We start from the raw sequence: 27,769 nt of genomic DNA on the forward strand, positions 1-27,769 counted from the left end.
TCTATCTATATTACATCTCGTCTTCCAACTTGCGTTTGTTGTTATGACTAAACAAGTTGAATTGTTCACTACTACATGTCCCATTGCCAATTGGGTTCATCAAATTTTGTAGTTGTGACGAGTTGTGATGAGGATGATGATGATGTTGGAAATGGTTAAGATGATGGTTATGATGATGATGGTTGTTGTTGTTATTGTGATGATTCATTGTTAAAAGATTGGTACCAAATAATGGTGCCAATGAAGCCATTTTAGGAGTATTATATGCACTGCTGCTGCTGCTGTTATTATTATTCATTGCAACTGTTGGAACAATTAAAGTGTTGGTTGGAACACTTAAAACCAATGGAGATGGTTTGATTGTAGGTGGTACAGATGTCAATGATGGTTGTTGTGGGGAAATCATTTTATAAATACTATTGTTATTGTTATTATTGTTATTATTGTTGTTAATGTTGTTGATGGTATTAAATGTACAAGATCTTGGGGAAAAGTTGGTGGTTTGAGTTGGTGATGAAATGGGTGACGATTGTTGTTGTTGTTGTAACTGGATCTTTAATTTTTGTTGTTGTTGTTGTTGTTGTAATTGGTGTTGTTGTTGAGGAGAAGGTGGGAAAACATGTTGGGAATAAAAATGATTAATGGATGTTGATATATTTGAAATAGTATTATTGGTATTGTTATTGGATTGGGTTAGGGTTATTGGTTGTTTTTTGTTTGGTGATAATGATCTTCTTTGTATTTGTTGTTGGCTTGAAGGAGAAGGAGGGGTTGGTAAAAGCTCATTGTCATTCTCGTTTGGTTGACAGAGAATAGAAGACAATGAGGAAGGGGTGGGAGATGAAGAGGCCGATGTGTTTGGGGTTGTTGTTGTGGGAGAAGAGGGGGTTGGTGAAGATGAGGACTTCATTGCAGCCAAGGCAGATAAAAATGCCAAGGAGTCTTCGTGTGCATGAACCGGCTGTGATGCCGATGATTCATTATTTGATTTGCTAATAGCACGTGATGGTGGGTTGGTTGGAATTCCAGCAGATGATGGTCGTTCCACTTGTGGTTCAGCTGCTGATGTAGCTGCAGCGGTCAAGAGACCATTAGATGATGTGGAAATGGATAGTTTGGGGCCGGTAGATTGATTGGGTGCACAACTCTTACTCTTTTTCAAAGCAGATGGCGACGAGTTGTTGCTACTATTGGCACTGCTAGCAGTGTTACTAGTATTACCGTTACTATTATTTAATGAAAGTGGTGGGAGGACCAACGATGTGGATGAGTTGCTTGGAGAAACCGAAGTGGATGATGATGGGGACTGGCCAATATGGAAGGATGACACTAGACCAGTGATAGAGGTGGACAGCGAGCCGGCGGGGGGACTAGCCACCAGCAATTGTTTGTTGGCAGAGGAAGATTGTAATCTTGGAGAGGACGAATCAGAGGATGAAGCAGAGTCGGTTTCTTCCTCTTCATCATCTTCCATGACCAAGTCGTTTTGCTCGACTTCCTCGGGTTCTGGCGACCCGGATCCCGAGCCGTTGGCGGGGTAGGTTTGGGGAGGCTTGGTGGGCTGCTCGCCCAATGGCACAAGCTCAGCGCGCAACGATTTCTTGGGGATCTTGGTGATGGCCTTGACGGGGATGACCGACTTGGAGATGAGAGACACTTGGTCGTGGTTCTTTTCACAGAGTTGGAAGACGAGTGGGAAGAGGGGCGCTCTTTGGGACTTTCCGGTCACCTCTACCTTTAGATCAAATGTCAACTCTCCGCTTTCGTTTTGGTCAAGTTCCTTCCAGCCACATTGCGAACGGATGCTCAGACACACTGAAAATTTGGCACAGGTGGCGTTGATTTTGAGAATGAGAGCATTGTCGGGTATGCCATTGCCATGTTCGACAATCGATAAATAGACTTTGCGTCCATTATGCTTGACGATTCTATTCTCGAGCGTTACCTTTAAATAGTATCCTTTGAGAATAGTTGTCATTTAAAAGTAGATAGTAATAGTAATAGTAGTATATTTTTAGAAATAGATTGATAATAATAATTTTATAATTTTATAATAATAATAATATAATAATAATAATTCACACACAATGAAGATAATATTATAATAATAGTACTAGTAATATTATATATATAAAAGGTAGGTAATAAATAATAGGTAATAATTGGGATCTGTATTATATTTTATAGGGATAATTGGATCAATCAATTAAAAAAAAAAGTAGAAAAATAGAAAAATAGATGAGAGCTCTTCTTATTTCTTTTTCTCAAAATAAGGATGAGGACAGGACAATTGATAATAATAAATAAATATTTGGGGATATATAATTATAACAGAGATAGTAGCAGTTATCAAAACTATTACTTTTGATTGCCTAAAGAATAATATTATAAGTAGAATTATAAGGTAGTTATATATATGAGTTGGCCACAAACAATAATAATATAAAATATATTATAATATATAATTAAATAAATAAATAAATAAATAAATTATAGTAGTAATAATAATAATATTAGAGTAATTTGGGGGAACCTAGAATTTTTGGAAAAAAAAGAAAGTTTCTTGGGTCTGTTAGTATAAAGAATTTAAATTATTTTGGCCTGAGGAGGAAGAAATAAAAGTAGGAGTCGAGAATTACAGCAAGATATGTAGAGTTTTTAAATCATATATATATTATTGTTGCAAGAGGAGAAGAGAAGTAGGAGAAGTATAATAATTATTATTATATATTATTATTATTATTATTTGATTATTAATGATTGTCCTGATTTTCGGTTCCTTTTGAACTTACCTTTTTTTTTTGTAAACCAAAAATGCTGATCGGTTAACTTGACTGTACCAGGGAGGGTAAGTGATGCTGATGCTGATGATGTCTCTAAAAATACGGCTTTTTTAAAAAAGTTTCACAGGATTTACTAAAGAATGATGAAGATGATGGTTGCGTTGTAGGAGATAAATTAATTAGACCATTTGTTTGGGTGTAGAGGTTTAAATATTATTGCATATAGTAGTAGTAGTAGTAGTAGTACTAGTAGTTGATGATGACTTGAACTAATGAGAGGTAGGTAGGTAGGTAGGTAGGTAGGGTTGGGAACGGAAGGGTGTCACACATAAATACATGGATATCCATATCAAACAGGGTAGGGTAGGGGATGGCGGTAAATGAAAATGAAATGCCCCTCCATTTACTTGTTCTTCTTTGCTCCGCCTATCTTGGTAGCTTATTATTATTACATGACTTGACTAGTCATCATCATCCTCCTCCTCCTATTTTTTTAAATCAATCACCAAGCAAGCAGTCAACCAAATCCAATTCATGTATATCTATATCTGAGTTGACTGGAAGTGTGATAGATGATAAATAGTCGACTACCACTTCCACCTTTTTACCACCCAGAAAAAAGGTGGTGGGAGAGATGAGAAGGAAACTGCTAGTTTCAAAACAATTTAGCATGTTTTAGCAGTTGAATAGTAGTAGTAGTAGTAGCACTACCTACCCACCCACCAACAACCCAATCCTCTCTCTCCCTCTCCCTCTCTCTCTTTGTCGACTACCGCTCGAGCGACAAAAACAACGACGATTCATGCAAAGTCGGCGGATGGGGATGAATAAATAAATGAATGAATGGATAGATGGAAAATACAATATTGATATATGTATGTATGTTTGTTGTTTGATTGATGGTAGGGTGGGTGGATCAATCATGGTTGAGCTTTTTAAGAAAAACTGGTGAGGTGTAGCTGGGCCACACCCACTTTTAAAATTTTGTTTCAAAGGGTGGGGGTGGGGGGGTAGCATTTACAATTGGAAATCACTATCATGTGGTAATAGTAGACTGTTGGCAGCATTAGCAACTGGGGTTTGGCGGGTGGTGGGTGGGGTGAGTGATGCTAGAAAAGTGGGTGATGAGGAAAGGGAATGGAGAATACAGATTTTTCACACCCAAGGGATCGATTCGATTCGATGTTTCATGTGTGTATGATCAAAATTAAATTTGTGAAGAAAAAGGAAGGTCAACAAAAACATCATCATTACCATATGGATGAATGGGTGGGTATTAATGTGTTTGATACCCGTCCGTCTGTCTGCCATTCAAACACTTTTTTTTTTTTTCCAAGCAGTTTAGTTTAGTTTGGAACTGCTATGTTTTTGTTGTTATAAATTATATAATATATTATTATTATTATATATATGGTGGTGTGTTTTGGTGTTGTTTAAAATATATTAATTAATATATTTTAGGGTTGTTTGTTTGTTTGTTGCTTGCATGCCAAAAAGAGAAAGTGTGGAAATGAAAGATGGCAAAGTGGAAGCGGCGGTGGGGGGATTATTGTCGATGATCAATTCACATCTATTTGCAAGTAGTAGTAGTAATAATATCATGAATTTATGATGATGGTTGATATAATATAATATCAACACCTCTCACTTTTTTTCATCATCATCATCATCATCATCATTTATCAATCAACATCAATTTGTTTGGTTGGTTTTTTACTACTACTACTATTGTACTATCATCATCTAAATGAACTGACAGTCACATCACAATATTCATGGATGGATTTGAATTTGGATCTTTTTGTGGTTTTATTATAATAATAAACAATAAAAAATAAAAAGGTCGTGGTGGTGATGATGATGATGGTCTGTTGGCAACAGTCTCTTGCCATGCCATGATCAAGATGACCACGACAAGATCATATGTCCATAATCGATTGATTGGAAACTTGAATTGATTAGATGAAATGAGATGAACCGTTGTTTTGTTTGTTGTTGTTGTTGATGGGGATGACAAGAACATGGTATTTTTGATCAATAAAAATCAATCAGTGATTACTTACAATTGAAAAATCCCTAGGTGGTCGCGATTGAAAAATATATGTATAATTAAATTTGTGTATACTCTGCTGCTATATGTTGTATATATGGTAGGTAGGTATATATTGTGAAAAAGATGGAGGTGGAAGGATGTGGTTCGAGGAATGTGCAGAAGATCTTGACTCTTTCTCTCTGTATGTGAATAATAATAATATAAATAAATAAATATAAATAGAATATATTTGGGTAAGTTGTTGGATGGTAGATAGATAAATCTATAGATTAGATTGTTATAACAAAGAAGAAAGAAGGATAGGATAGCAAAGCAAGAAATATGTTTTGTCAAAAAAAAAAAAAAAAAGTTGATGATCAGAGACTAGAAAATAAATTATTATTATTATTATTATTATCTCTTTTTGTTATTATCTATCTGTATGTTTGGTGTGAAAGACTTTTCTTTCTCGGTCTTGTTGTTGAATGTGTAAGAATGATGATGAAAAAAAAAAGGGAGGGACGGACACGAAGTTGAATTTGAATTGCAATTGGAATCGCAGGTCTCGTTTGAAAGATCAAGAAATTTTAAAACAAAAAAAAAAACAGCACGTCTTTGAAGGAGATGTAGGGCTATTCTCAAAAAATTGTAAAAGAAAGAACACCCATTCGCAATCGTAATTGCATGGAGGGGGGTACATGGAACATGCGAAATTTCCATCGCGCACGAAAAAGCAAGAGGTGTCTTTTTGTTGTTGTTCTTATTTCCCAAACCCACCTACCCATTTGCCACCACGAAACAAAGTCAAACAGGTAAGAAGAAAAAGGGAAAACAACAGCGACCGTCTCAGATATTTGCACAATTTTTTTAAATTTCTTTTGTAAAAAACACAATTCTTTTTGGGATTTTTTAGCCGAAGACAGAACAAGTCAACAACCCATCGCCAAACGAGGGACTACCCCTACTCTATGACAAAAGAGTGCGTTAGCCACCATCATTGATTCCCGCTTTGATCAATCGTACACTTCACTTCCCGTTTTCGAGCTTGTCATCTGATGTGAGTGAACAAAACAAATTATTTTTGGATATAACCAAACAACAGATATTCATTTCATCGCAACATGCTCTGCCCTTCTTCTAAGGGCTCAAACCAACAATGGTTACACCAAACCAACTTTAAAGAGGTGGTAACATAATTATAATTTAATTAATTAATCGAGTCCTACTATAGTTTGTCGTTTTCTTTGTGTTTATTTCATCAAAGGGTCAGTTTCCTCTTCACCACTAATCGATGATAATAATTTCCATTCTCCATTATTATTACATTTCCACAAAAAAACATTACCATCATCACCTGAACTTGCTAATATAGTTCCTGTAATATTCCATTCAACTCTCCATACCTAATTAATTAAATAAATGAAATGTTAGAGAGATATTATATATTACTTTATATATTATATTGAGATTTCATACCTCTGCTTTATGAAGTGGATTACATAAAACTTCTTTAATTTCCATTTTTGATTTCTCATTGTTTGATACTTTCCAAATTCTAACATTGTGATCTTTGGATGCAGCGGCAATGAGATGATAGGAACGTCCCATATTGGGAGCCCACGAAACGTCGTGAATCGTCTTTGGTGATTCAGATGGATCGGAAGACATGGAAGAAGAAGAGGTAGAGCCAGTATGATGGTGACCATGATGATGATGATGGCCACTTGAAACTAAATTTACAGGTGTCCAGGAAACGATTTGCCTCGTTGCATTCCCAAACTTTAATATGTGCGTCGCTATTGCCAACGACAATCATTTGCTTCTCAAAAGAGCTTGGACACCATGATATAGAGTTGTGAATGCTCTTTTGGCATTCAAAGTCCTCCAACAGTGACCATTGTGAAAGGTTCATAAAATCCATCGCTTCATATATACGTACCAGTCCATCACATGAACTCGTTGCCAATCTCAATCCAAACGATTTAGGTGAAAACTTTATATCTGTTACAGAGTCTCTACTATCTACCAATGTTGCTTTAAGATTCCATTTCTTTTGTCCTTTTTCATCTAGATATGAAAATGAAAAGTAGAAAGAGTAAATATACAATATAGGTAGATTATAACACACCATTGGGTTAAATCTCTCTCTCTCTCTCTCTCTCTCTCTCTCTCTCTTTCATATACTAACCTTCACCTTCTTCCCATATACAAACAGTTCTATCAAATGAACAAGAAGCCAATACTTGACCAAATTCAGGGTGTGTCCAAGCTACCTTCCAAACAGAGCCAGAGTGAGCTTTCCATTCTGCAGACAACTCCCATTTTCCACTATCGTTCATATCCCATACCTTGATCTTTTGATCACTCGAGCACGTTGCTAATCTCTTTCCATAAAAGTCATACGATACATCATGAATCAAATCATCATGTGATGTTGAAAATCTATGAAATACTCTCTACAAAATAACAATGATTATGATTAGCTATGACTGTATCAGAGTGTTTGAGTATAGTTTGTTCATAAAACTTACCATGGTTCTATATATCCTACACCCCTTTTCTATATCAAAACAAACCTCCCCTCTCTTTATAAATAAACTATAATAAATATATATATGTATGTATGTGTTTGTATATATATGTGTATAAACAATCTCGTATTTTTGAGCAATCTTTAAGTACTTATCTATCTCTGTAGTTTCACTCACTTCACACTCAAAATGGGGTGACAGACCAAACATGATTTTTTTTGAATTTTTTTTTTATTAACAATGATCGTCTGCTTGTCTCTCTGTTTTGAACGAAGGTTGAAGAGTATATTGCATATACACTAATATCAAAAGAAGAAGAATGTTTGCATTTAGACAATCATTATGTTTGGTCAATAGACAAGCTATTAGATCAATTGCTTCATCTACATCATCAACAGCAGCAGCATTTTCATCATCCTCTTCATCTGGTATCATTTTCAATAATAAGATCAACTACAACTACAACACTTACAATACATCTGCATTGACACAAACACTTAAACAACACTTGTTCAATCAATCAAAGTCAAATACTTTATCATTCAACTTTAACATTGAACCATTAAATATTAATAATAATAACAATATCATCGAAATTGAAGAACCAACTAGTAAGTCGAGCGAGACAAGATAAATAGATGAACATGAACATGACCGCGACCGCGATCTACAATAACTAATTGTTGTGTGTTTGTTTTATATTTATCTATAGATAACAGTATCATCAATGAAGATGAAATCAACAATGTAAACATTATTAAAAATAGAAATAGCAACAAGACAGCTGTCCCATTGCAAATGTCGAGTATCATGAAAAAGAGAGAGATTATGATGAAGAATCACAAGAGAAGAAAATTAAGAAGAAAATTGAGATCATTAAAGAAGAGACTTGGAAAGATTTAAACAATCGAAATGGAACATACACAGATACATATATATTTTTTTAATAATAAACCAAAACAACACAAACAAAGTAATAATAATTAATTGGTTATTATTAAATAATGGATTTATTTATTTGTTGATTAGGGGAATAATGGAATTACTACTACTACTACTATTATAGTGGATGGAAATGATAACTTTAATATATTTCCAATTTACAAACTAGCTCGCTAGTATCTGTTCCAGAAAAGGAATTTATACAAAACAAGATTAATATTAATATTCTTGTAAAACACATGTATTGATGTGTTATTTGGTAGATGGTTGAATAGGAGATGATAAAGTATTTAAAAGATCTTGATGAAAACTTTGTATACAATGAACCAATGAATTATGTCTTTGTATAAGAGTTCTCTTAATCTCTGCATTGACACGAATATCATCTTCCAACTTTGTTTGAATTTCAAGGATGGCACGACTAATCTCTATACATTTCTCTTCATTCTCTCCCATTTCTTTACGCAATGTTTTGTTTTCATTCTCTGCCTCTGTAATCGATGTTTGGCATTGTTCCTTATACTTTTTAAATCTTTCTTGTGCACTTGCCATTGTTTCATTTTCATTTATAATCTTTTTTTCTGTCAACTATAAATAAATAAATAAATAAATAAATAGAATAATAAATAAAAGAAAGAAAGAAAGAAAGATAAATAAATAAATAAACAATAATAAATATAATATAAATCAACTTCTTCTTTTTGCTTACCATAATTTTTGATTCCAATTCTCTTAATAATTTTTGTTGATCTGATATCTTTTTTTGAGTATCTTTTCCAGTATGTTTGACTTGTTTAAATTGAGCATTTTCACTCTCTGATTTGGTGATGAGATTCGATGTCTTTCTAACATCTTTTAGGATATTGTCGACTGTTGCTAGAGTGAGTTGTGTCTTTCCATTGATTGATTCCATGTTGCTGAGACTTTCCTTTTCAGCGGCCAATGTTGTCTCCATGTCTTCAATGACTCGTTTCATTCTGTCTGGTGATCTAACAATCAGTGTTTCCACTCTACCAATCTCTTGGTTGAGCGCAGATATATTGAATTTCTGATCTTCAATCTTGTGACCCAACTCTTCGGCATTCTCTTTCAACTCATTACACACTTGGTTCAATTCCGCCTGTGTCTTGTTAAGTATATCCAATTGTGTCTGTAGTGTATGTACATCACCATTTAATTCATTTTCAATTCTATCTCTTTCTTCTTTTTCATGTCTACAAACAAACAAACAAATAAATAATAAATTAATATTTACAAGCAAGCAAAGTATGTAGCATATGCATACCTAAGATTATCCAATTGAATTTTGAGAGCTTCAGTTTCTTGATAGATTTGGTCACGTTCACTTCTAATATCTTCACTTCTCTTTAATAGTTCTTGGTACTTTGGTATCTTGTATTCTCTGAATACTGCCAAATTGATGACACCACTTAGAATCCTCTTGACACGTGCTGGTTGTGGTGTGTATATATCCTTTGCTCCAAAATCATGTATTCCAATGGCTCTAATAAACTTTGTACTATAATACATATATATATATCGATATATTGGTGAGTATGAGTATATCTAACTAAATATATTGACAATACTACATACAATAATCTAATAAAGGTAATTTCAAGAGTTGATTCATCATGCATTTCAGGATTAGTGAGTAGCTTGACAGCAGAGAATTTAAACTGTTGTTGGTTATCCTCTTTTCTGTATCCAGTTAGAGTGGTCAATATTCTTTCGTATGCCTTTCTGATGTTATCAGGTTGTGGTTTATTGATATCATCCTCTGTAAACTGAACACCAAATAATTGTAATGGTCCAAGTATCTCTGATACTGGTAATGGTGGAAAACTAAAGTTTGTCATATATATATCTCTCTTTCTCTCTTTACTTTACTACTTGACAAAATTAATAGTGTACTTGTTCAAATCAATCGCACTAAAAATCATCGATTGTGTGTTTGGCGGTCTTTTTTGAAATTTGAAAAATCGAACCTCGAGGAAGTCCAACCAACTTTTTGTCACACAACAAACAACGCATATATTGTTCCTCTCGGGTTCTGGTTTGTCACTATCTATTACTATCAATCATCACACTGCATATATACATACTTATACTACTTACTTTTAGAATCAATATTCATTCACATTCATTGTCAACTTATATATTTATTTTATTCTCTTATTATTCTAATAGGGTTGTTTTTAGGATCAAATCAATCTTTACGAGTTTGATGATGATAGCAAAATGCATTGTACGGATAGATAGTATTTTCGGGTGATCCCCATCTTTCAAAGAGTCTGAAACTTTCAACGCCGCCAGCCGGCTTTATTTGTTATTTGACCGCAGACACCATGCATGGTTGAAGGAGCGGGGCCAATAGATATAGTTTTCGAGGTGGCTCCAACGGTTTTCGTCTTTGCAAAAGTAAAAAATCCTTAACTCGCGAAAAAAAATCTAGCCTGATTTTATTGTAACACACATCTTTAGAACTCTAAACAAGCAGCAGTGTTTGTTGCCCCCTTTAGAGGCAAGTTGTAGACACCAACAATGAAAGATGGGTAGCAGTATGATGAGTGGGGTGTGGAGAACCTGTTGACAACTCGATCGATGACGAATAATAATCATCCATTTTATTTTTTAATCAATTAAATTTATCCTTTCATTCATCAAACCCCCTTGGCCTAAGGCTCTTGTTGTTGTTGTTGTTGAGGGCTACTTCCATCATCATTCGTTTAAATTATACAGCTGACGGAAATTCTATTTATTACACCCCCCCGATCATTTACACAAATTTATATTGGTGTCATTTTCAGAGAGAGATACAGCGAGAATTTAGTAACAAACTCAACTTCAAATCAAATCTAATATTAATATTTAATGATCGATAATAATCACCATCACCATCACCATCACCAATATTATTAATAATATTTGTATAATCTATTTATTTATTTATTTATTTATTTATTTATTTATTTTAAAAATGAAAGGATCAATAATAATAATAATATTGTTAATATCTGTATTTTTAATCACTGGTATCCATTCAATGGATGGTGACTTGGATCCAAATGCTAGATGTGAACCATACAAAGGATACAGTATTTGTAAAGGAAGATTAAATAACGAAGGTATGTGTGACATTTACACATGTGATTGATTGTCCCCTCCCAAATCACTACTATCTTTTATTAATTAATTAATTATATTTTTGTAGCATCTATTTATGTTGGAGGACAATATTCTAGTCAAGATCAAATGAATTCAACCATTTCAACTTTATTTTCAGCATCTCCATCAACTTGTAAAACTTCAAATGCAACAACTGCATTGTGTAATAATGTATGTTTTAATATTTCTCAATGATGTTGATGAAAAGTCAGTCATCCCAACCATAAATTAATTAATTTTGTTTCCTTTTTTTATTTATTTATTTATATTTTTTAGTTTTTTCAACAATGTATATCAATTAGTTTAAATGTTAGTGGAACAGAGACTGGTACACAAGCATTGGCAGTTAGACCGTGCCGAGTGAATTGTGAATATGTTGTTGATCTTTGTCCATTGTTGACAATGGCAGGTATCGATTGTTCAACTCAAAATGGAAGTCTATTTGAATTTCCTGTTGTTTCCAATACTTATAATTTGGCATCTCGAAATGGTCCAGCATCACAAGTGGTAGAGTGTCTCAACACCAATACTGTCAATGTGACTGCCAACTCTTCCGACCCATTCAATGGTGTCTGTCCATCACCATTTGTCTATGTAAACACGACCGACAAATCTGATCTATCAGGTTACGCAATGATCGATAATACTGATTGTGCTATGAACTGTCCCAGTATGTTATTCAGTACTGATCAATGGAGATCCTATCAACTGATGGTCAACATAGTATCGACCATCTCATTTGTAGCAATGACATTTAATATTTTCACTTATGGAGTACTCAACAAAAAGTATGATCGTCATACCATCATTGTCTTGTTCTTTTCCACTTCCATCTTTCTAATGATGCTTGCCGATATTGTCTTTACCGCCAAAGGTTGGGAATTACTTTGTCCAGAACCTGGTAGATATGCTCGTCAATTTGATGCTGGGTGTGCTGCTACCGGTATTATCTTTCAAGTATGATATCAAAACAAATTTAAAAAAAAAACAAACAAATATAAATATAAATATAGATATTAATGAATTAACACTGATTCTATTTATTCTATTTCATTTAGTTTGGAGCAGTATCAGCAGTATTGTGGTGGTCATGCATGTCATTTGATCTATGGTTGGTTATTCGAAAGGTTACGACTAGTCAATCCTATCACAACTATTATATAGCAATACTCAACTTTGTAGCATTGGTCTTTACGATTGTCCCACTTTTTGAAAAAGAGTATGGATATGGATACGGTGGGTTAGGATGTTGGATGCTATCTGATAAATACCAAAATGCAGTCTTTTGGATTCCACTTTGTGTTTGTCTACTTGGTGGTAGTATATTTATTATTTTAATTATTAAAGAAATCTATTCTGTATGTCAATCAAATCAAACTAAAACTAAAACTATTTATTTGGAAACTAATAATTTGTATTTTTGAATATTTTAAATTTAGGTTGTATCAAAAGTAAATAGAGAGGGAACATCAGGTAGATTTTATATGATTAAAATGAATATTAGACCAATACTCATTATCCTTATTGTATGTGGAGAGTTTATCTATTTGTTTATTTATCATTTCTACGTTCAAGCAAATACCGATGAATGGTATGCTGAAATGGTTGAATATCTAAAATGTGAAGCTTTTATTGGTGGTTGTTCTGCCAGTATCATTCCATATAGTGCACAGTTTACATTCCTATTCTTTATGAGATTGCTTGGTATAGAGTCACTCTTTTTCTATGGTATCAGTAGACGTACCAAAAAGATTTGGCTCGAGTCTACATTGATCAATCACAGAATATCACAAACCATCTTTTCAAGATTGAGACATTTCTTTAAACGTGTCACTTCTATTAGACTTGGATCCGGTACATCTGGTGCCGCTTTTACTTGGGAAACTACTACAGACTCTCAATTCACCTCAAAATATACGACCGATACAAGAATGGAATCTGCAGTATCTGGTATTCAATTGGAAACTGTAACAAATATGGAAGAATCAACTTCATCAACGCATGATGAATTATAAAATAAATTAATAAACTTTATGAATAAATTATAACAAAACAACAATTATTTTGTTGTTGCTTTTAAAATATACTAATAAATTATATTTTCATAAAAAATACCTTCAATATTATTTTCTCTTCTTCTATCTTTCATTCTTTATTTTTAATTATCTCTATCTCTATCTATCTCTATCTATCTCTTTTTTTTCCATTAGATTGTGTGATAATCTATTTGGTAACTTGAATATTCTCGTTCAACATTTAATTAATATTAATATTATTATATTGAGTGAATATATATCATTATATATATATATTTAAATTCACATCTTTCGTTTCATAGACCACCCCCACAAATGGAATTATGTGCAATGGAATCTAATAAAATAAATATAATATCATGATGATGCAATAATAATAATATTGTTATTGATTTTTTTTTATAGATGTTGTTTGTATTTGTCAACAAAAAAAAGGATAAATTTAATTATTTTAAAGTATTTTGAAAATTGTGTTTTTTTAATAATTATTTTAAAAATACTTTAAAGAGATCCAAAGAGTCAGGGTTGAACTAACTTATTATAAAGTAGACCTGTGTCCAGTCCAGTCTGACTTTTTACTATTTGGGGTTTTAATTTTTTGATACCGCATACACACATATCATTGCTAGTAACAGAACACAGTAGTAGTTGGACCGACCGCTCACTTAAAAATAAAATAAATCGATTCACAGAATTTTATGTGGATAACCCCGCTGTCTCTCACAACCACAAACATGAATGAATCAACAAAAAACGATCATTCCTTTGACAACAACAATTATAATAATCAAAGTAGAAGAGATTGTAATAATAATAACAATAATAACAACGATAAAACAGTAGTAAGCAGCAATATTAATCAAAGTAATAATAATAATAATATTAGTAATCAACAACAACAACATCAACAAGAGGAAAGAGAAATTCTGCATGCTGTCATAACTGATAATCACTATAGTAACAACCACGACAACGACGAAGAAGAGGATAACAATAACAATAACAATAATAATAATAAGGGAAAGAAGAAAAAGAAAGGTCATCGAACAAGCACAAAGTATTTATTACAAGACCAACAACAACAAGAAGAAGAGGAACAAGAACAAGTAATTGGTGAAGAAGAAGAAGAAGAAGAAGAAGAAGAGAAACAAGAAGAGAGAATAAACTATAATATAAATAATAATACACAAATATCAAAAGAGTTTACTACTTCATCACCATCATCGTCGTCAGCTGATAATAATAACAACTTGGTTAGTAGTCAACAAGAGTCTGAAAACGTAGTTGAACAAAAAGATAATGAAGCAATGACAAAAAAAGATAAAAAAGAAAACGATATGAATAATAATAATAATAACAGTAGTAATAATAATAATAATAATTATATTGGTATAAATACAAGTAGAGATGATAGACTTGATCAAAGTTTAACAGATAAATTGGCAGCAATTCATGCCAAAGATGAGAAAAAGGTTGAAATGCAATCGATATCAAAGATTATCAACCGTGAAAATAACCTAACCAAATCGGAACCTTCGATAATGGAGGATCAAGTAGTTGGCAGTATGCCACTCATTGCTAAATCCACCACTTCACCATCGAATCGTACTGTCAGCGAAAACGTAAATGTCAGTGTCAGCAACTCAAACACCAACGACAGCTCGAGCAGTCGATCAAGATACACCTCAACAACTGGTGATTTAAACAAAGCACAAGAATTACCATTCCACCAAGTACAAATCTTGGGTGATGGTGAATCATCTATACCCGACGACCACTACGATAGTAGTAGTGATGACGATGGTGGAAACATGAAAAAGAAAAAGAAAAGAAAATGTTCAGATATACTATTCTCAAAGAAAATGGTTATCATCTATATACTTGCATTTTTGGTTTTAATTTCTGGTGTTGGTAAATATATTAAATAGATATAAAAGTAATATAATACGACGATATATTAGATAGTCTAACTCTATTATTTGTTTGATTTAACTTTAGGAATAATATTTAGAATATTTTGGCCTGATATTACAATTGTTGGATCACAAGTACTAAGATGGGCATTATTTATAGATGTAGCAATTTTGTCGTTTATGTTGGCATTTTGGTTGGTTCGATTATTCTTTTCATTGTTTCAAGTTACACTGTATCTACAACAACACGTGTATTATTATATCAATGGATTTGTCAAACCACTTAGTTTTATGATTTGGGCGATTGTTTGTCTGTTTGCAACGGGGCCTATTCTCGATTTGCCGGGTTGGACCGACAAGGATATGGAGAAATACTATACCACCCTCAGAGCAATCATCTATGTGTCACTATTTTATTGTGCACGTGTCGTGCTCGTAAAGGTGTTGGCCGCCAAGACTAATCGCAAGGCTTTCTACTCGACACTCAAGGAATCTTTGCTCAACGAAGAATTGCTCGATCAAATGTCGACGAGAAAGGCAAACCGACTAAACCACAGTGTATCAACCAGTTTAAAAAAGAGAAAGAGATTAGAAGTGACTCAATGGTTGGAAATGATAAAGAAACGAAGTAATCTATCTGGTAAACTACAAGAACGTGCCGACAATTACACACCGGAAGAGGCGAAAAAGGTTGCCAAGGCAATCCTACGAAATGCAGATCGTCTCAAAAAGGGTTATGTCAATCGCGAAGATCTAAAATGTTATGTCAAAGATTCACACGTCGATAAGACCTATGCTACATTTGGTTCATTGTATGACGATATGATTACAAGAGATGATTTGGTTTCATGGGTTCTAAGAGTTGTTAGAGCAAGAAAAAATCTTGAAAATCGTCTAAGAGATCATGATGAGTAGGTCAAACAACAAACAAACAAACAAACAAACAAATAATTAATCATTATATATATTATATTTATATTAACATTAATTTCTATTATTTTAATTTAGTATTGGAAGAGTTATAAATGAAGTAATTAATTTTATTTTTTGGTTTTTAATGTTTTTGTTTGTAATGTCATTGTATGGAGTAGATATTAATGTATTTTTGGTACCTTTGAGTACTACGATACTGGCACTCAGTTTTGCATTTGGAACTACGTTGCGTAATGTATTTGAGTCTTTGATACTCATCTTTTTCGTTCGACCCTTTGAAGTGGGAGACAAGATTGTCGTTGCCAATGAAGCCTATTTTGTCGATAGAATAGGTATCCTATTTACCAGTTTCAAGAGTACCGATGGAAAGGCAGTCTATATGCCCAATCCAATACTCACAAGCTCACGTCTCGAAAATCATCAACGATCCGAAGAGGTTTGGGTAGGTGTCGACGTCCTGATGAACTTTACAACACCAATCGAAAAACTATACCAACTCGAAGCCAAGATGGATAAATGGGTCAAGGCACAAAAAGAAAAGTGGAAACCAGACACATCGCTCACATTTGTCTCTATTCAAGGTACCAACCACATCACCGTCCGTTATGGCGCTTCCATCATTGCCTCTTGGCAAGACGTAAAGAGATGGCGTCCACTTAAAAACGAACTCTTTTTCAAAATGAAGGAATGGATTGAAGACCTTGGCATCGAAACTCTTCCACCAACCCAAAGAATTCAACTCGTAGAACCTCCATTGGGTAAATCTGCTTTCCCCTCTTTCAATTCTGAAATGAAATCTCCCAATGTATAAACTTAAAATAAAAGTAAAGTAATTAAATAATTATATTATATATTATTGTTGTTTATTTCTTTTTAGAGATTAATTTCAATTTTAAATATTCTAGTGATTTTGTAAATCCAGCTGTGAAAACACCTTTAAATGATTGATTAAAACTACTCTTGCCAACTATTTTTGAAATTATTTCTTTTATATTGTTTGGTTGTATGACTCTTTGTTGACTATCTGTTGATTGTTGAGTGGTTGGATCAAGTAATCTTATTGATTTCCTCATTGTTTTTAATACATATGATCTAATAATTGGTGGTAAATGATTAGTTAATTCAAATAAATCATGTTGTGAATGTGATGCCTAAAAATAAGAATAATAAAGTAAAGTATTAATATAAATATATATATTCATATTTGGTTTTGATTAAAAATGATTTCCTTATACCTTAAAATCAAATTGATTAGTTTGATTATTAAAAGTGATTTGAATGATTGAAGAGAAATGTTCTTTTACAATGGGTTGATAGATTTCTCTAAATTGGACGAGATTGTCAACCACTAGATTATGAACTTTGTTTGGATTCTCTCCACCCTTCATTCTAATATCACCCATATAAGAGATTGAACAAATAGTATGATAAAAATCGTATTCTGTAAATTGTTCTGGTAACATCATCAAAGAACAACTAATAGCATAACATAGATTTGCATTCCTATTGAAATGTTCTATTTCCTTGATTGCTTCTTCTTCTTCCAATCCAGGTAGATTTAAAATTGGTTTCATCATTCTACCAGATACATATAAACTATCCCAATTGATTAAATCACTCTTTAAATCTTTATATTCTATTACTCCATATTTATATCTCTAAACAAAATAAAAATAACAGAGTTATTAATTATTGAAACAATCTCCTTGTTTGTTGAATATATATTTACATACAACACCATTAAAAGATAATAAAGTATTATAATAAACTTTAGCAGAAGTACGTTGAACAAAACTGATTAGCTTTGGACCTCCATAGGCAAGGAATGAATAGTGTGACCAATTTCTCTCCAAGTTTTCTTTATGCCAATCATTTGCATTGTCAACTGCAAACACCATATCTATCATTGGTGATAACTCTTCTGTTGTTGGTTGTTGTTGTCGTTGTTGTTGTTGTATTTGTTTATCTTGCACATCATAACCCTTTTGAGCAATGACACCTGATCCATATGCAAACCCATATTTAATCTTTGGGAATTGTTCCATTATCATCTTTATCTTGTTATTTATATCTTCATTTCTATTTGTATTAGTTGATGTCAATGTTTGTTGAGTTGAAGTATCTGTAGAATATGATCTTATTGATTGTAGTTTACTACACCATGGTTGACGAGTAGAAGTAGTAGTAGTTGTAGTAGTAGTAGTTGATGCTTTTACTAAAGATACTACCGACGATCGTTGTGCAATACTTATCGATCGAATAGTCGTAAGAGTAGATGTAGCCGACATCATCATCATCATCGTCTTTGTTCGTTGATCGTCGTTGCAGAGAATACAATAGATCAGATGAACTGTACACTATACAAGAGATCAAAAGGGAAGGGGGTGCATGTTCTATTCGACCAAGTTTGGGAATTGCGTGTTCTGAGACCATCAAAACTTTATTAGAACGTCGTTCCATGTGATGATTCCCAAAAGTTCCCCTCTCCCTGGGTGCGAATAAAAATAGGGGATCACGATATTTCGATGTTTGCAAAACCACCTCTTTGTCTTCTTAAATTTCGATTGTTCGGTCTCCTAAAACAATAATAATATTAATGCGAATGAATTCCATTCCAACACATTAATCATTCTCCCACTAATTTCTCAAAGTAATAACTCATCATCATCACTTGCATTACCATCAACACATGTGAGGTTATTTGTTTATTTCTAGTATCTTTAGCAAAACCCACTGATATTATTCTTATCTGATTCTGATCAATCAACAGACATATATATATATATATTTATTTATAAACATCGAATAGTATAAGCACAACAATCCAATATATTTATATATATATATATATAGTTTGTTTATTTATCTACACACGCAACGATCTATATAGTTAGCTTATATATCTTTCACTCTCTCACTCTTTATCTCTCACTCGTCTCGTTATCACATTTGCATTACTTTTATGTTACCTTTGTTTTTACATCATCACGACGCTTGTGCACTAGGCAATAACACTAACAACAATAAAAAAAACAGGAATCATTAAACTTTACGCAAAGCGCACCTTCGCACCACCACGCCCCTTCAAAACACCACCACTACACACCTTACAACAACAACAGCAACACTTAATTTATTTATTTAGCAAAGGAAGGAACACGCAATTCCCATCTACACAAACAAAACAATACACAACCATTTAATTTTTTAAATCTCTTTTACAAAAGAATAATATAAAATATCATAAAATATGTCTAAATTACCTTGGAAAAAGTTAATTGGACCATATGTACTATTGCTATGTGAGGCAATAGGAACGACAAGTTTCTTTTCTTATATGGGATACATGATTCTTTCCTTTGGAACTGTCACCGATGAAGAAAAAGTTGGATACTATGCAGGTTATGTTGCATCTTCTTTTAGTTTGGCTCAATTTGTTAGCAGGTAAATATATCTATAGAAATAATAATATTAATATTAATAACAATAATAACAATAATAACGATAATAACGATAATAATAATAATAATATTTATTTATGATTTAAATGTAGTTTCTTTTGGGGAAGAATGTCTGATATATTTGGAAGAAAACCAATTTTATTGATTGGATCAACTGGATCTGTTATTTCAGTACTTGGAGTTGGAACGAGTTGGTCATTGCCAATGTTGATTGTATCACGTACCATCAATGGAGTATTGAATGGAAACATTGGAGTCATTAAAACATATATCGGTGAAATCACAGACAAGAGTAATCAAATCGAAGCATTTGGATGGATTGGTTTGACATGGGGTCTTGGATCTATTTTGGGTCCAATGATTGGTGGACTTTTAATCAAGCCAGTCGAGAACTACCCGGCTCTATTCAGTGGCAGCGTATTATTTTCAAAGTTTCCCTATCTCTTGCCCAACCTTGTCATTGCAGTTGCCACTGCCATAGGTACCGTATTCACATTTGTTACAATGAAAGAAACTCTAAGATCAGCCATTAAAATGGAAGTAATCAGTAACACAAGTCACATTAAAACCAAAAGGAATGGTAAAAAATATAATCAATTGGATGAAGATCAAGAAATTGATGATCAAGAAGATAATATCGATGAAGAAAGATTAGTTTCAAATAACAATATTAATATTAATAGTAGTAATAATAGTATTAATAGTAATAAGAGTAATAAGAGTAATAAGAGTAATAAGAGTAATAATAATAATAATTCAATATTAATAATTGATCAAAATGGAAATGATATTCAAGAAATTATGGATGATAGTCATACTATTCATAATGATAATCATAATGAAGATATATCATCAGATGAATCACCAATTATTTTGAATAGTGGTGAATCTACACCAAACAATGAAAGAAGAGATGGAGCAACCGATGAAAATGATGAAATTCCATTGGTCGATAGGGCAGAACAAGAAATGATGGAAAAGGATGCTACTATTACATTTGGAGTGAAACAATTGACTGACAGTACCGATTCATTGGACGACCAAGTTCAAGAGATTGATCAAGGTGTAACGAAATATGAAACCAATGTATTCAAAAACAAATTGATTATTGCCACTTCATCATTGTATGCGGCCATTGGATTTGTATTTACCATGTACGACGAGTCTTTTCCTCTATGGGCATTGTCACCGGTATCCAAAGGTGGACTCAAGTTTTCGTCATCACAAATCGGTCTCTCTGGTATGATTGGTGGTATCAGTGTCATTTTCATGCAATTGGTCATCATCAAACCATTCATTAGACGATTCGGATTGGTTCATACATTCAAATATGGTCTCATTCTTGCTATTGCCACATTTATGGCTATTCCTCTGTTAACTTATCTCAGTCCATACGGTGTCTATGATCATATATCTGACAGTCAAATGGACTCCTTGTCATCACTGTCTACATCATCAGACTATGTTGAACCACCATCTAAATCGAGTGTGGTAGGGTTCTGGATTGTAACGGGTATCCTTTTGTTTATCAGAAATGTCGCCGGTCAACTAGTATTCACACCCGTCATGACTCTTATCAACAACAGTGCAACGTCGCGTTCCAAGGGAGCTGCCAATGGACTAGGTCAGTCTGCTGTAGCCCTCACCAGAGCCATCGCGCCAACCATTGCGTCGGTCTGTCTTGCATGGAGTCTTAGCTCTGGTCACCCATTCCCCATCAACCATTACCTCATCTTTATCATGATGAGTTTGATCTCTGTCGGACCAGTACTTTATACTCATTTCAAAATCCCACTCTCTCTCAATTATCCAATCGAAGAAGGTGAACAAATTGGTGAAGATAAATTCGTTGCAATCCATGAATAAACGAATGAATAAAAGATCAAATTTGTCTTGAACAAGAAATACAACTCACAAAACCAACCAAATTAATAATAAATAAAAAACAATTAAATAAATATTACTAGCGCCGAATCATTGACTAGCACATCACTTTTTTTCTTGTGTTAATTTATTTTTTGTACTTTACGTATCAGTCACTTTATTTATTTGATTATCTTTTTAGTATTAATGGTATGTATGTGTTTTTCACTGTCAAGAGCTTTGAACTGTGTTTGATCAGTTTCCTGTTGTTACATTCGTCTAACAAAGCTTTGTTTCAGCTTGTATGAATGTTTTTAGAGGATGTAGACAGATAGGATAGAGGAGGATGTAAAAGTAGAGAGTTAACATTGGATCACCCTGTTTGATATCTAGGAGAGGCAATATTTAATCGTAGGTCGTTGGTCATCAAAATGCAATGCCCTTTCGAACTCCACAAAAGTGATAATAACAACCAGTAGCCGATCGCAAACCAAGAGAGCAAACCAAAGAGTCATTAATCATAAATTCAATGCACAAAAGAATCTGTCAATCTATAACCATTTGATTGATGATTAATGACTCTTTAGGTCTGCTTTTCAACACCAAAAGAACCTTGAACTAAATAATTGTAAGTTATAACTTCAATCATATATATATATATTTATGATCATTTTACTTCTGATGAATCACAAAGATTCTCTCTCTTTATTGTTTGATGCTTAGTAATACTAGATTACGAGGTGATAAACTTTCATGGAATATTGGTATAATATAAGATGACATTGGACGAGTTGATTGTTGCTTGGTTTCCTCTAAATACAACCATCTGTCAATAACAATAAATGCCTCCAACACTGGTGCAAGTAATCCTCGTAACAATAAAAGTATTGATATCTTGTTCTTATCTTTTTTAAATCTTTCATATGTATCATTTAATTCTTCTATTGATGGTGGTACTATATTTGTCGTTGAAGTTGTTGAAGTTGTATCTTCTTTTTCTTTTTCTTCTTCTTGTTTGGATTGATTATTAATTCTTTTTAATGCATATAGAGAATAGGATTGGAAATTTTGTGAATGATTACGAGGTATACTTCTAATTGTATAGTTGTGATTTTTGCCCAACAAGGTTTCAAATATGACACGATAAAAGTGAACGTCCATTGAATACCTATATTCATCCAATCCATTTTGACTAATTGAATAGGATCTCTCTGATGATTCACAAGAGAGTTTAAGATCGGCTGCTCCCATGACAACTCCAAGGTCTCCACATTGCTTGGACATGTATTGGTAGGGGTGTTGAGTGACACGATAGTAGCAACATCCAACATCGACAATACTCGATATATTATCACATCGCACATAGTTTGTAATCATTGTCGATGCCAACGATCCACATGTATGCAGTCCTACCAACATTGTATTACTATAGTCTTTTGATTGATCGTGTCTTGTTAGAATCTCCAAAAACTCTTCGGTTGTCATCTCTGGTCTAAGTGTAGCCACACACATCTGAGGTCCAGAAACACCAATTTCATTCATTATTTCTTGTCTCTTCTCCAACCTCTCCTTTCTTTTTTGTTCAACTATTAAATCTTGTTCTTCTTTTGTTAATTTCTTTTTAATCTTTTTAGGTATTCCATCCTTCTCTTTTCCATCTTCTTTTTTCTCTTTATCCATTTGATTTAAATTTACATTATTATTATTTTGATTAATTTGATTAATTTGATTTGTTTGTTTTGAAACCTTTGATGTCTTATTCTTTTCTTGGATTAATCTACCAACTAATTCATTTTCTATAACATTTTGACGTTTAATTGCACCTTGAATAAAGGATTGTGAACAATCAACAGCAGTGATACTTTGATTGAATTGATGTGAAAGTACTTGTGTTAGATATCCCTCACCCGAGCCAATATCAACCACTTGACTTGGCTGAATACTCTTGATACAGTCATCCAACAATTCAGACATTCGAAGTATTTCGTGTAACTTTTTAGCATTCATCTTCAACTTTAAAGATGGTAAACTAAAGTCTTTAACATTCCAATCTTTATCCTCTCTCAATACATCCCTTGGCATCCATAATCTCTTTGCATCATTTATAAATTCTTTTAATGATTCATTCCAATTTTCCTAAAGTAAAATAACAATCAAACGAGTGTTATTAGTTCTATAATACCAATACTACTGTCATTTGTATATAATTACATACTTTAATAACATTACCAGTTGTAAATTGTATAGATTCTTCATCCGTCAACTCTAATAGATCATCTCTCCAATCTTCTGGTACCAATTGCCATAGATCATCGATAAAGAAATCGATCGTTCTTGCACTCGTCAACCATTGATACTTTTTAATAAACACTGCTAGATGTCTACTATACTCTTGAGGTGTTTTATCTTTAAATGATTCGGGTGGATTCCATTCGTATACTTGTTTACCTTCTCCTCCTCCTAAATATGATTTAATTAAATCATTCATATCTGAGATAGATAAATATATCTCTTTGAAACAAACTGAATGAAATGAGCATACTTGACGTTTTCATTAATTTCATATTGTTTGTTTCAAACATACAAATATAAATTTGATAATATTGTACAATGAATATAACAGAATCATTGGAATGTAATACTATTATCAATAGATTACATGTTACTACAACAACAAAAGATGAACAAACCAACGTCAAGATTACAAAACAAACAAGAAAACATGGATCATTTATTGAAGTACTACGAGACATGTTCTTACCCAAGGGATACCCTAATAGTGTTACATCAGACTATACAGGCTATCAAACATGGGATACATTACAGGCATTGTGTAGTTCATTGACTGGTGTACTGGCAACACGTGCGATATTAAAAGGTTATGGTGTTGGCAATTTGAATGCATCGGTGGCTTCAGCATCGATTCAGTGGATTACAAGGGATGCAGCTGGGATGCTTGGTAGAATCATATTTGCTTGGAAGTGGGGAACTGATTTGGACTGTAACTCAAAGACTTGGAGATTTGCTGCTGACTTGTTGAACGACTTTGGAATGACACTTGAAATGATCAGTCCTCTATTTGGTCCATCTTACTTTCTCCCGATATCGTGTCTAGGTCTAATATCAAAATCTATCTGTGGTGTTGCCGGTGGTTGTACAAAGGCATCTCTTACCCAACACTTTGCCAAACGTGACAACTTGGCCGATGTCTCTGCCAAAGATGGGTCTCAAGAAACTGCCATTGCATTGGTTGGAATGTTACTAGGTATGGTCATGGCAGCTAGTATCCCCGATGATGATGATAGTATTCAAGTTTATTTCAAAACATGGCTCTTTTTTATCATCTTTACCGTCATTCATCTATTGTGTAATTATCGTGCCGTCTCTCTTGTCCAATTAACCTCAATCAATAGATATAGAGCTAATCTCATTTATCAACATTTCAATGAGAATAATAATAATCAAATTCCAACTCCAAAACAAGTATGAAACAACACAAACAAATATTTATTTAATTAAATATAATATACTTATTCTCTTTTTTTTTTTTTAGATATCATTAAAAGAAAATATATTATTTAGACAAAGTGATTTATCAATTGAATTGGGTGTATCATTCACAGATATAAATGGAGATCTTAAAAGAGTATCTGGTAGTGACAAGGATGATAAATATATGATATGGTCAAACAACAAACAAAAGAAGAATCATTTGATAAAAATAGCTATATCATCAACTGCCACATCAAGTGATATAATTGAAGGTTATTTCGAATCAATTACTCTGGTTCATGGACACTCTAAATTGCCATCAGATTTTATTCAACAACTTTCAAATGGCGGATGGTGTCTTGATCGAATGTTACTCAATACATCTGGTTGGAGATATACAATTGATCGATAATAATAATAATAATAATAATAATAGAAATTAATTAATTAAAAATGTATTTTAGTAAATTGTTTTTTTTTTTTTGAATAATTTATTGTTTTAACAAGAAGAAAAAAAAAAGAATACAAAAAGGAAAAAATGACTATTATTATTATTATTTATATTATTATTTTATCACAATACTGTTTCTTCTACTTTTTGAAACTATACAATATTTTTGGTTGGGAAACAGGATAGTGACCTATTTTGTAATTGTTTTTTTTTTTCTTTAGGATGTTGTGGGGAAGGGATATTTTATGGTTGTTGTACAAACATCAATATAGATATTGTTATTAATTATTATTGTTATTATTATTAATTATTATTAATTTATAGTTTTTTAGATTTCAAGGATTCTTTTTTTTTTGACCATCTTTTCTTTTTTTTTTTTTTTTTTATCTTTTTTGTTTTACATTGTTCATTCTTGGACCTTTAGGTGATATCTTGCATTATCATTATCATTATTATTTGTTATTATTATTTGTTATTATATTACTACCAATTTTTGTTTGATTTACTTTTTCTATGTATCAAATTCCAAAGTAAAATCATATTCAATGGTTGGAATAACAACAGAAATGAACTTGAGGAAGAGGAATAAATATTGATCGACTCTTGGTTCCTTGCCATTTTCACATTGCTTTGTGATGAGTTTCTTCATGACCGATGCATGACGACATGGATGAATGTATGCAAAACTAATACCGAGATGTGGATGAGAGTCAATTGTTACAGTCTTGTGAGCGTGATCCTCTGAAATGTCTTCAAAGATTTCCTCTGGTTTCAATGGTCTTCTATTTTCATCGTATCCAAACAACCATACTCTTGGAGTTTGGTAGTATTTATCGTATGTTATACTAATGTCATAGGTACGAGTTCGCAAAATATTATCATCATCGGCTGCTGCAGTTGAAGTATTATTCGAGGTAGTAGAAGTAGTAGTAGTCGTCGTATTATTTGATTTGTTTACAGTTGGTTTAGAAAGTGTTGACTAATTTGATTAAACCAAAGATTGAATCATTTAAAAGTAAATGTAATGTATATGTTAATTAAGTGTAATATATCTATTATTACTAAATGAATTCTATCTCTACTTACAGGATCATCTTCAACCAAGTTATCATCTTGGAAATCTTCCAAATCTGGGATTTCTCCATCATCGTCAGAATCTTCATCTTGTTGTTGTTGTTGTGGTGCAGATGGTTTAGCAGTTGTAGTGGTAGTTGTAGTTTGAACAGAGAGTGATGCAAGATCCTTTTGAATATCGACTACATCTGAAGCAGAAGCTGATGGTGCAACCCATTCTTCATTGTCTTCTCCCTCAATGTTTAATATATCATATTTAGCATGTTTTGTTTCATTTTCTAATGATTTTACTCTAGAGTAACATGGTACTAAAATAATAAATAATAAGTATAAGTATGTATAAAAGAATGAGTGTATACTATTACTACTACAACATACCATTTCTAGTTAATAAGAATTGCTTCTCCTTTGGAAGATATGTTACATTTCTTGATGGATCTCCAGACTCCCAAGTCCAAGTTGGACACTTGTGTGTTAATAAATCACCTGCTTGTACAAACTAAAAAGTAACAGTAACAGTAAACAATAGACAATAGGGAAAAGAGGAGAGATTAGTATAACATTCAACTGAAACAATCATCATTTGTTTGTATCTATCTATATGATCATATACCTCTTCAGGAGTAAGCACACCTTCATCCAAAAACTTTGATGTTTGAAGAGTAGGAGAAACCTTTTCTACAGTCTTTACGTATGCTTTATGTACTGCTTGTTGAAGTGAAGTAAGCATAGACATTGTTTTAGTTTAGTTTGTTGTTTATTATCTATCTGATGATTAATAGTTTTCTCTCTCTCTCTGAAATGTATCTCTTTTCTTGTTGTGTGTTGATTAATAATATTCTTATTAATAATAAAATATATCGATAGTGAAAATGAAGAGGTAATAATCAAGTTTTTTTTTAATTTAATTTTCTTTTTTTTTTTTTTTTTTCTATGAAGAGTGAGATATTATTAATATAATATCATCGAAATCATCAAAATCTAAAAGAGGTGATGTACATATATACACACACAACAACATATGATCGATATCAAACATTATTGTGATCAGAGTATTTAGGAAAGTGAAATATTAATTTACGAGGTTTTT

At 32.7% G+C, this 27,769-nt stretch overlaps 13 protein-coding genes across 13 annotated transcripts; 6 read left to right on the top strand and 7 right to left on the bottom strand.

Moving 5' to 3' along the window:
- Positions 1-10: 10 nt before the first annotated feature.
- DFA_03793 (uncharacterized protein) lies at positions 11-1,978 on the bottom strand (the record flags this gene model as incomplete). The annotated part of the gene is made up of 1 exon (XM_004357067.1): positions 11-1,978. One exon carries the CDS (start codon positions 1,976-1,978, stop codon positions 11-13), a length of 1,968 nt encoding a protein of 655 aa, XP_004357122.1.
- A 1,640-nt stretch (positions 1,979-3,618) lies between these two features.
- On the top strand, positions 3,619-4,741 carry DFA_03794 (uncharacterized protein; the record flags this gene model as incomplete). The annotated part of the gene is made up of 2 exons (XM_004357068.1): positions 3,619-3,658; positions 4,626-4,741. The coding sequence occupies 2 exons, from the start codon at positions 3,619-3,621 to the stop codon at positions 4,739-4,741; spliced, it is 156 nt and encodes a 51-aa protein (XP_004357123.1).
- Positions 4,742-6,065: 1,324 nt separating this feature from the next.
- On the bottom strand, positions 6,066-7,556 carry DFA_03795 (Sec13-like protein; the record flags this gene model as incomplete). Its single annotated transcript, XM_004357069.1, has 5 exons — positions 6,066-6,218; positions 6,292-6,545; positions 6,751-6,882; positions 7,004-7,271; positions 7,467-7,556. 5 exons carry the CDS (start codon positions 7,554-7,556, stop codon positions 6,066-6,068), a joined length of 897 nt encoding a protein of 298 aa, XP_004357124.1.
- Positions 7,557-7,665: 109 nt separating this feature from the next.
- DFA_03796 (uncharacterized protein) lies at positions 7,666-8,249 on the top strand (the record flags this gene model as incomplete). The annotated part of the gene is made up of 2 exons (XM_004357070.1): positions 7,666-7,957; positions 8,059-8,249. The coding sequence occupies 2 exons, from the start codon at positions 7,666-7,668 to the stop codon at positions 8,247-8,249; spliced, it is 483 nt and encodes a 160-aa protein (XP_004357125.1).
- Positions 8,250-8,540: 291 nt separating this feature from the next.
- DFA_03797 (uncharacterized protein) lies at positions 8,541-10,147 on the bottom strand (the record flags this gene model as incomplete). The annotated part of the gene is made up of 4 exons (XM_004357071.1): positions 8,541-8,876; positions 8,998-9,502; positions 9,544-9,807; positions 9,885-10,147. 4 exons carry the CDS (start codon positions 10,145-10,147, stop codon positions 8,541-8,543), a joined length of 1,368 nt encoding a protein of 455 aa, XP_004357126.1.
- A 659-nt stretch (positions 10,148-10,806) lies between these two features.
- DFA_03798 (uncharacterized protein) lies at positions 10,807-10,914 on the bottom strand (the record flags this gene model as incomplete). The annotated part of the gene is made up of 1 exon (XM_004357072.1): positions 10,807-10,914. One exon carries the CDS (start codon positions 10,912-10,914, stop codon positions 10,807-10,809), a length of 108 nt encoding a protein of 35 aa, XP_004357127.1.
- Positions 10,915-11,268: 354 nt separating this feature from the next.
- Positions 11,269-13,471, top strand: fscF (G-protein-coupled receptor family protein; the record flags this gene model as incomplete). Its single annotated transcript, XM_004357073.1, has 5 exons — positions 11,269-11,416; positions 11,503-11,627; positions 11,733-12,413; positions 12,515-12,814; positions 12,896-13,471. 5 exons carry the CDS (start codon positions 11,269-11,271, stop codon positions 13,469-13,471), a joined length of 1,830 nt encoding a protein of 609 aa, XP_004357128.1.
- A 755-nt stretch (positions 13,472-14,226) lies between these two features.
- DFA_03800 (putative transmembrane protein) lies at positions 14,227-17,149 on the top strand (the record flags this gene model as incomplete). The annotated part of the gene is made up of 3 exons (XM_004357074.1): positions 14,227-15,403; positions 15,491-16,316; positions 16,414-17,149. 3 exons carry the CDS (start codon positions 14,227-14,229, stop codon positions 17,147-17,149), a joined length of 2,739 nt encoding a protein of 912 aa, XP_004357129.1.
- Positions 17,150-17,201: 52 nt separating this feature from the next.
- DFA_03801 (mitochondrial matrix Mmp37 family protein) lies at positions 17,202-18,626 on the bottom strand (the record flags this gene model as incomplete). The annotated part of the gene is made up of 3 exons (XM_004357075.1): positions 17,202-17,489; positions 17,574-17,996; positions 18,072-18,626. 3 exons carry the CDS (start codon positions 18,624-18,626, stop codon positions 17,202-17,204), a joined length of 1,266 nt encoding a protein of 421 aa, XP_004357130.1.
- A 962-nt stretch (positions 18,627-19,588) lies between these two features.
- On the top strand, positions 19,589-21,665 carry DFA_03802 (uncharacterized protein; the record flags this gene model as incomplete). The annotated part of the gene is made up of 2 exons (XM_004357076.1): positions 19,589-19,782; positions 19,892-21,665. The coding sequence occupies 2 exons, from the start codon at positions 19,589-19,591 to the stop codon at positions 21,663-21,665; spliced, it is 1,968 nt and encodes a 655-aa protein (XP_004357131.1).
- Positions 21,666-22,367: 702 nt separating this feature from the next.
- DFA_03803 (uncharacterized protein) lies at positions 22,368-24,150 on the bottom strand (the record flags this gene model as incomplete). Its single annotated transcript, XM_004357077.1, has 2 exons — positions 22,368-23,798; positions 23,878-24,150. 2 exons carry the CDS (start codon positions 24,148-24,150, stop codon positions 22,368-22,370), a joined length of 1,704 nt encoding a protein of 567 aa, XP_004357132.1.
- Positions 24,151-24,272: 122 nt separating this feature from the next.
- Positions 24,273-25,566, top strand: DFA_03804 (DUF647 family protein; the record flags this gene model as incomplete). The annotated part of the gene is made up of 2 exons (XM_004357078.1): positions 24,273-25,145; positions 25,216-25,566. The coding sequence occupies 2 exons, from the start codon at positions 24,273-24,275 to the stop codon at positions 25,564-25,566; spliced, it is 1,224 nt and encodes a 407-aa protein (XP_004357133.1).
- A 550-nt stretch (positions 25,567-26,116) lies between these two features.
- On the bottom strand, positions 26,117-27,415 carry atg3 (autophagy protein 3; the record flags this gene model as incomplete). The annotated part of the gene is made up of 4 exons (XM_004357079.1): positions 26,117-26,584; positions 26,692-26,987; positions 27,058-27,178; positions 27,293-27,415. The coding sequence occupies 4 exons, from the start codon at positions 27,413-27,415 to the stop codon at positions 26,117-26,119; spliced, it is 1,008 nt and encodes a 335-aa protein (XP_004357134.1).
- Between the last annotated feature and the right edge of the window lie 354 nt (positions 27,416-27,769).

Source organism: Cavenderia fasciculata (genome assembly GCF_000203815.1).
Source record: "Cavenderia fasciculata unplaced genomic scaffold Scf_Dfasci-G-b-285a01.f1-5, whole genome shotgun sequence".
Classification (NCBI taxonomy): domain Eukaryota; phylum Evosea; class Eumycetozoa; order Acytosteliales; family Cavenderiaceae; genus Cavenderia; species Cavenderia fasciculata.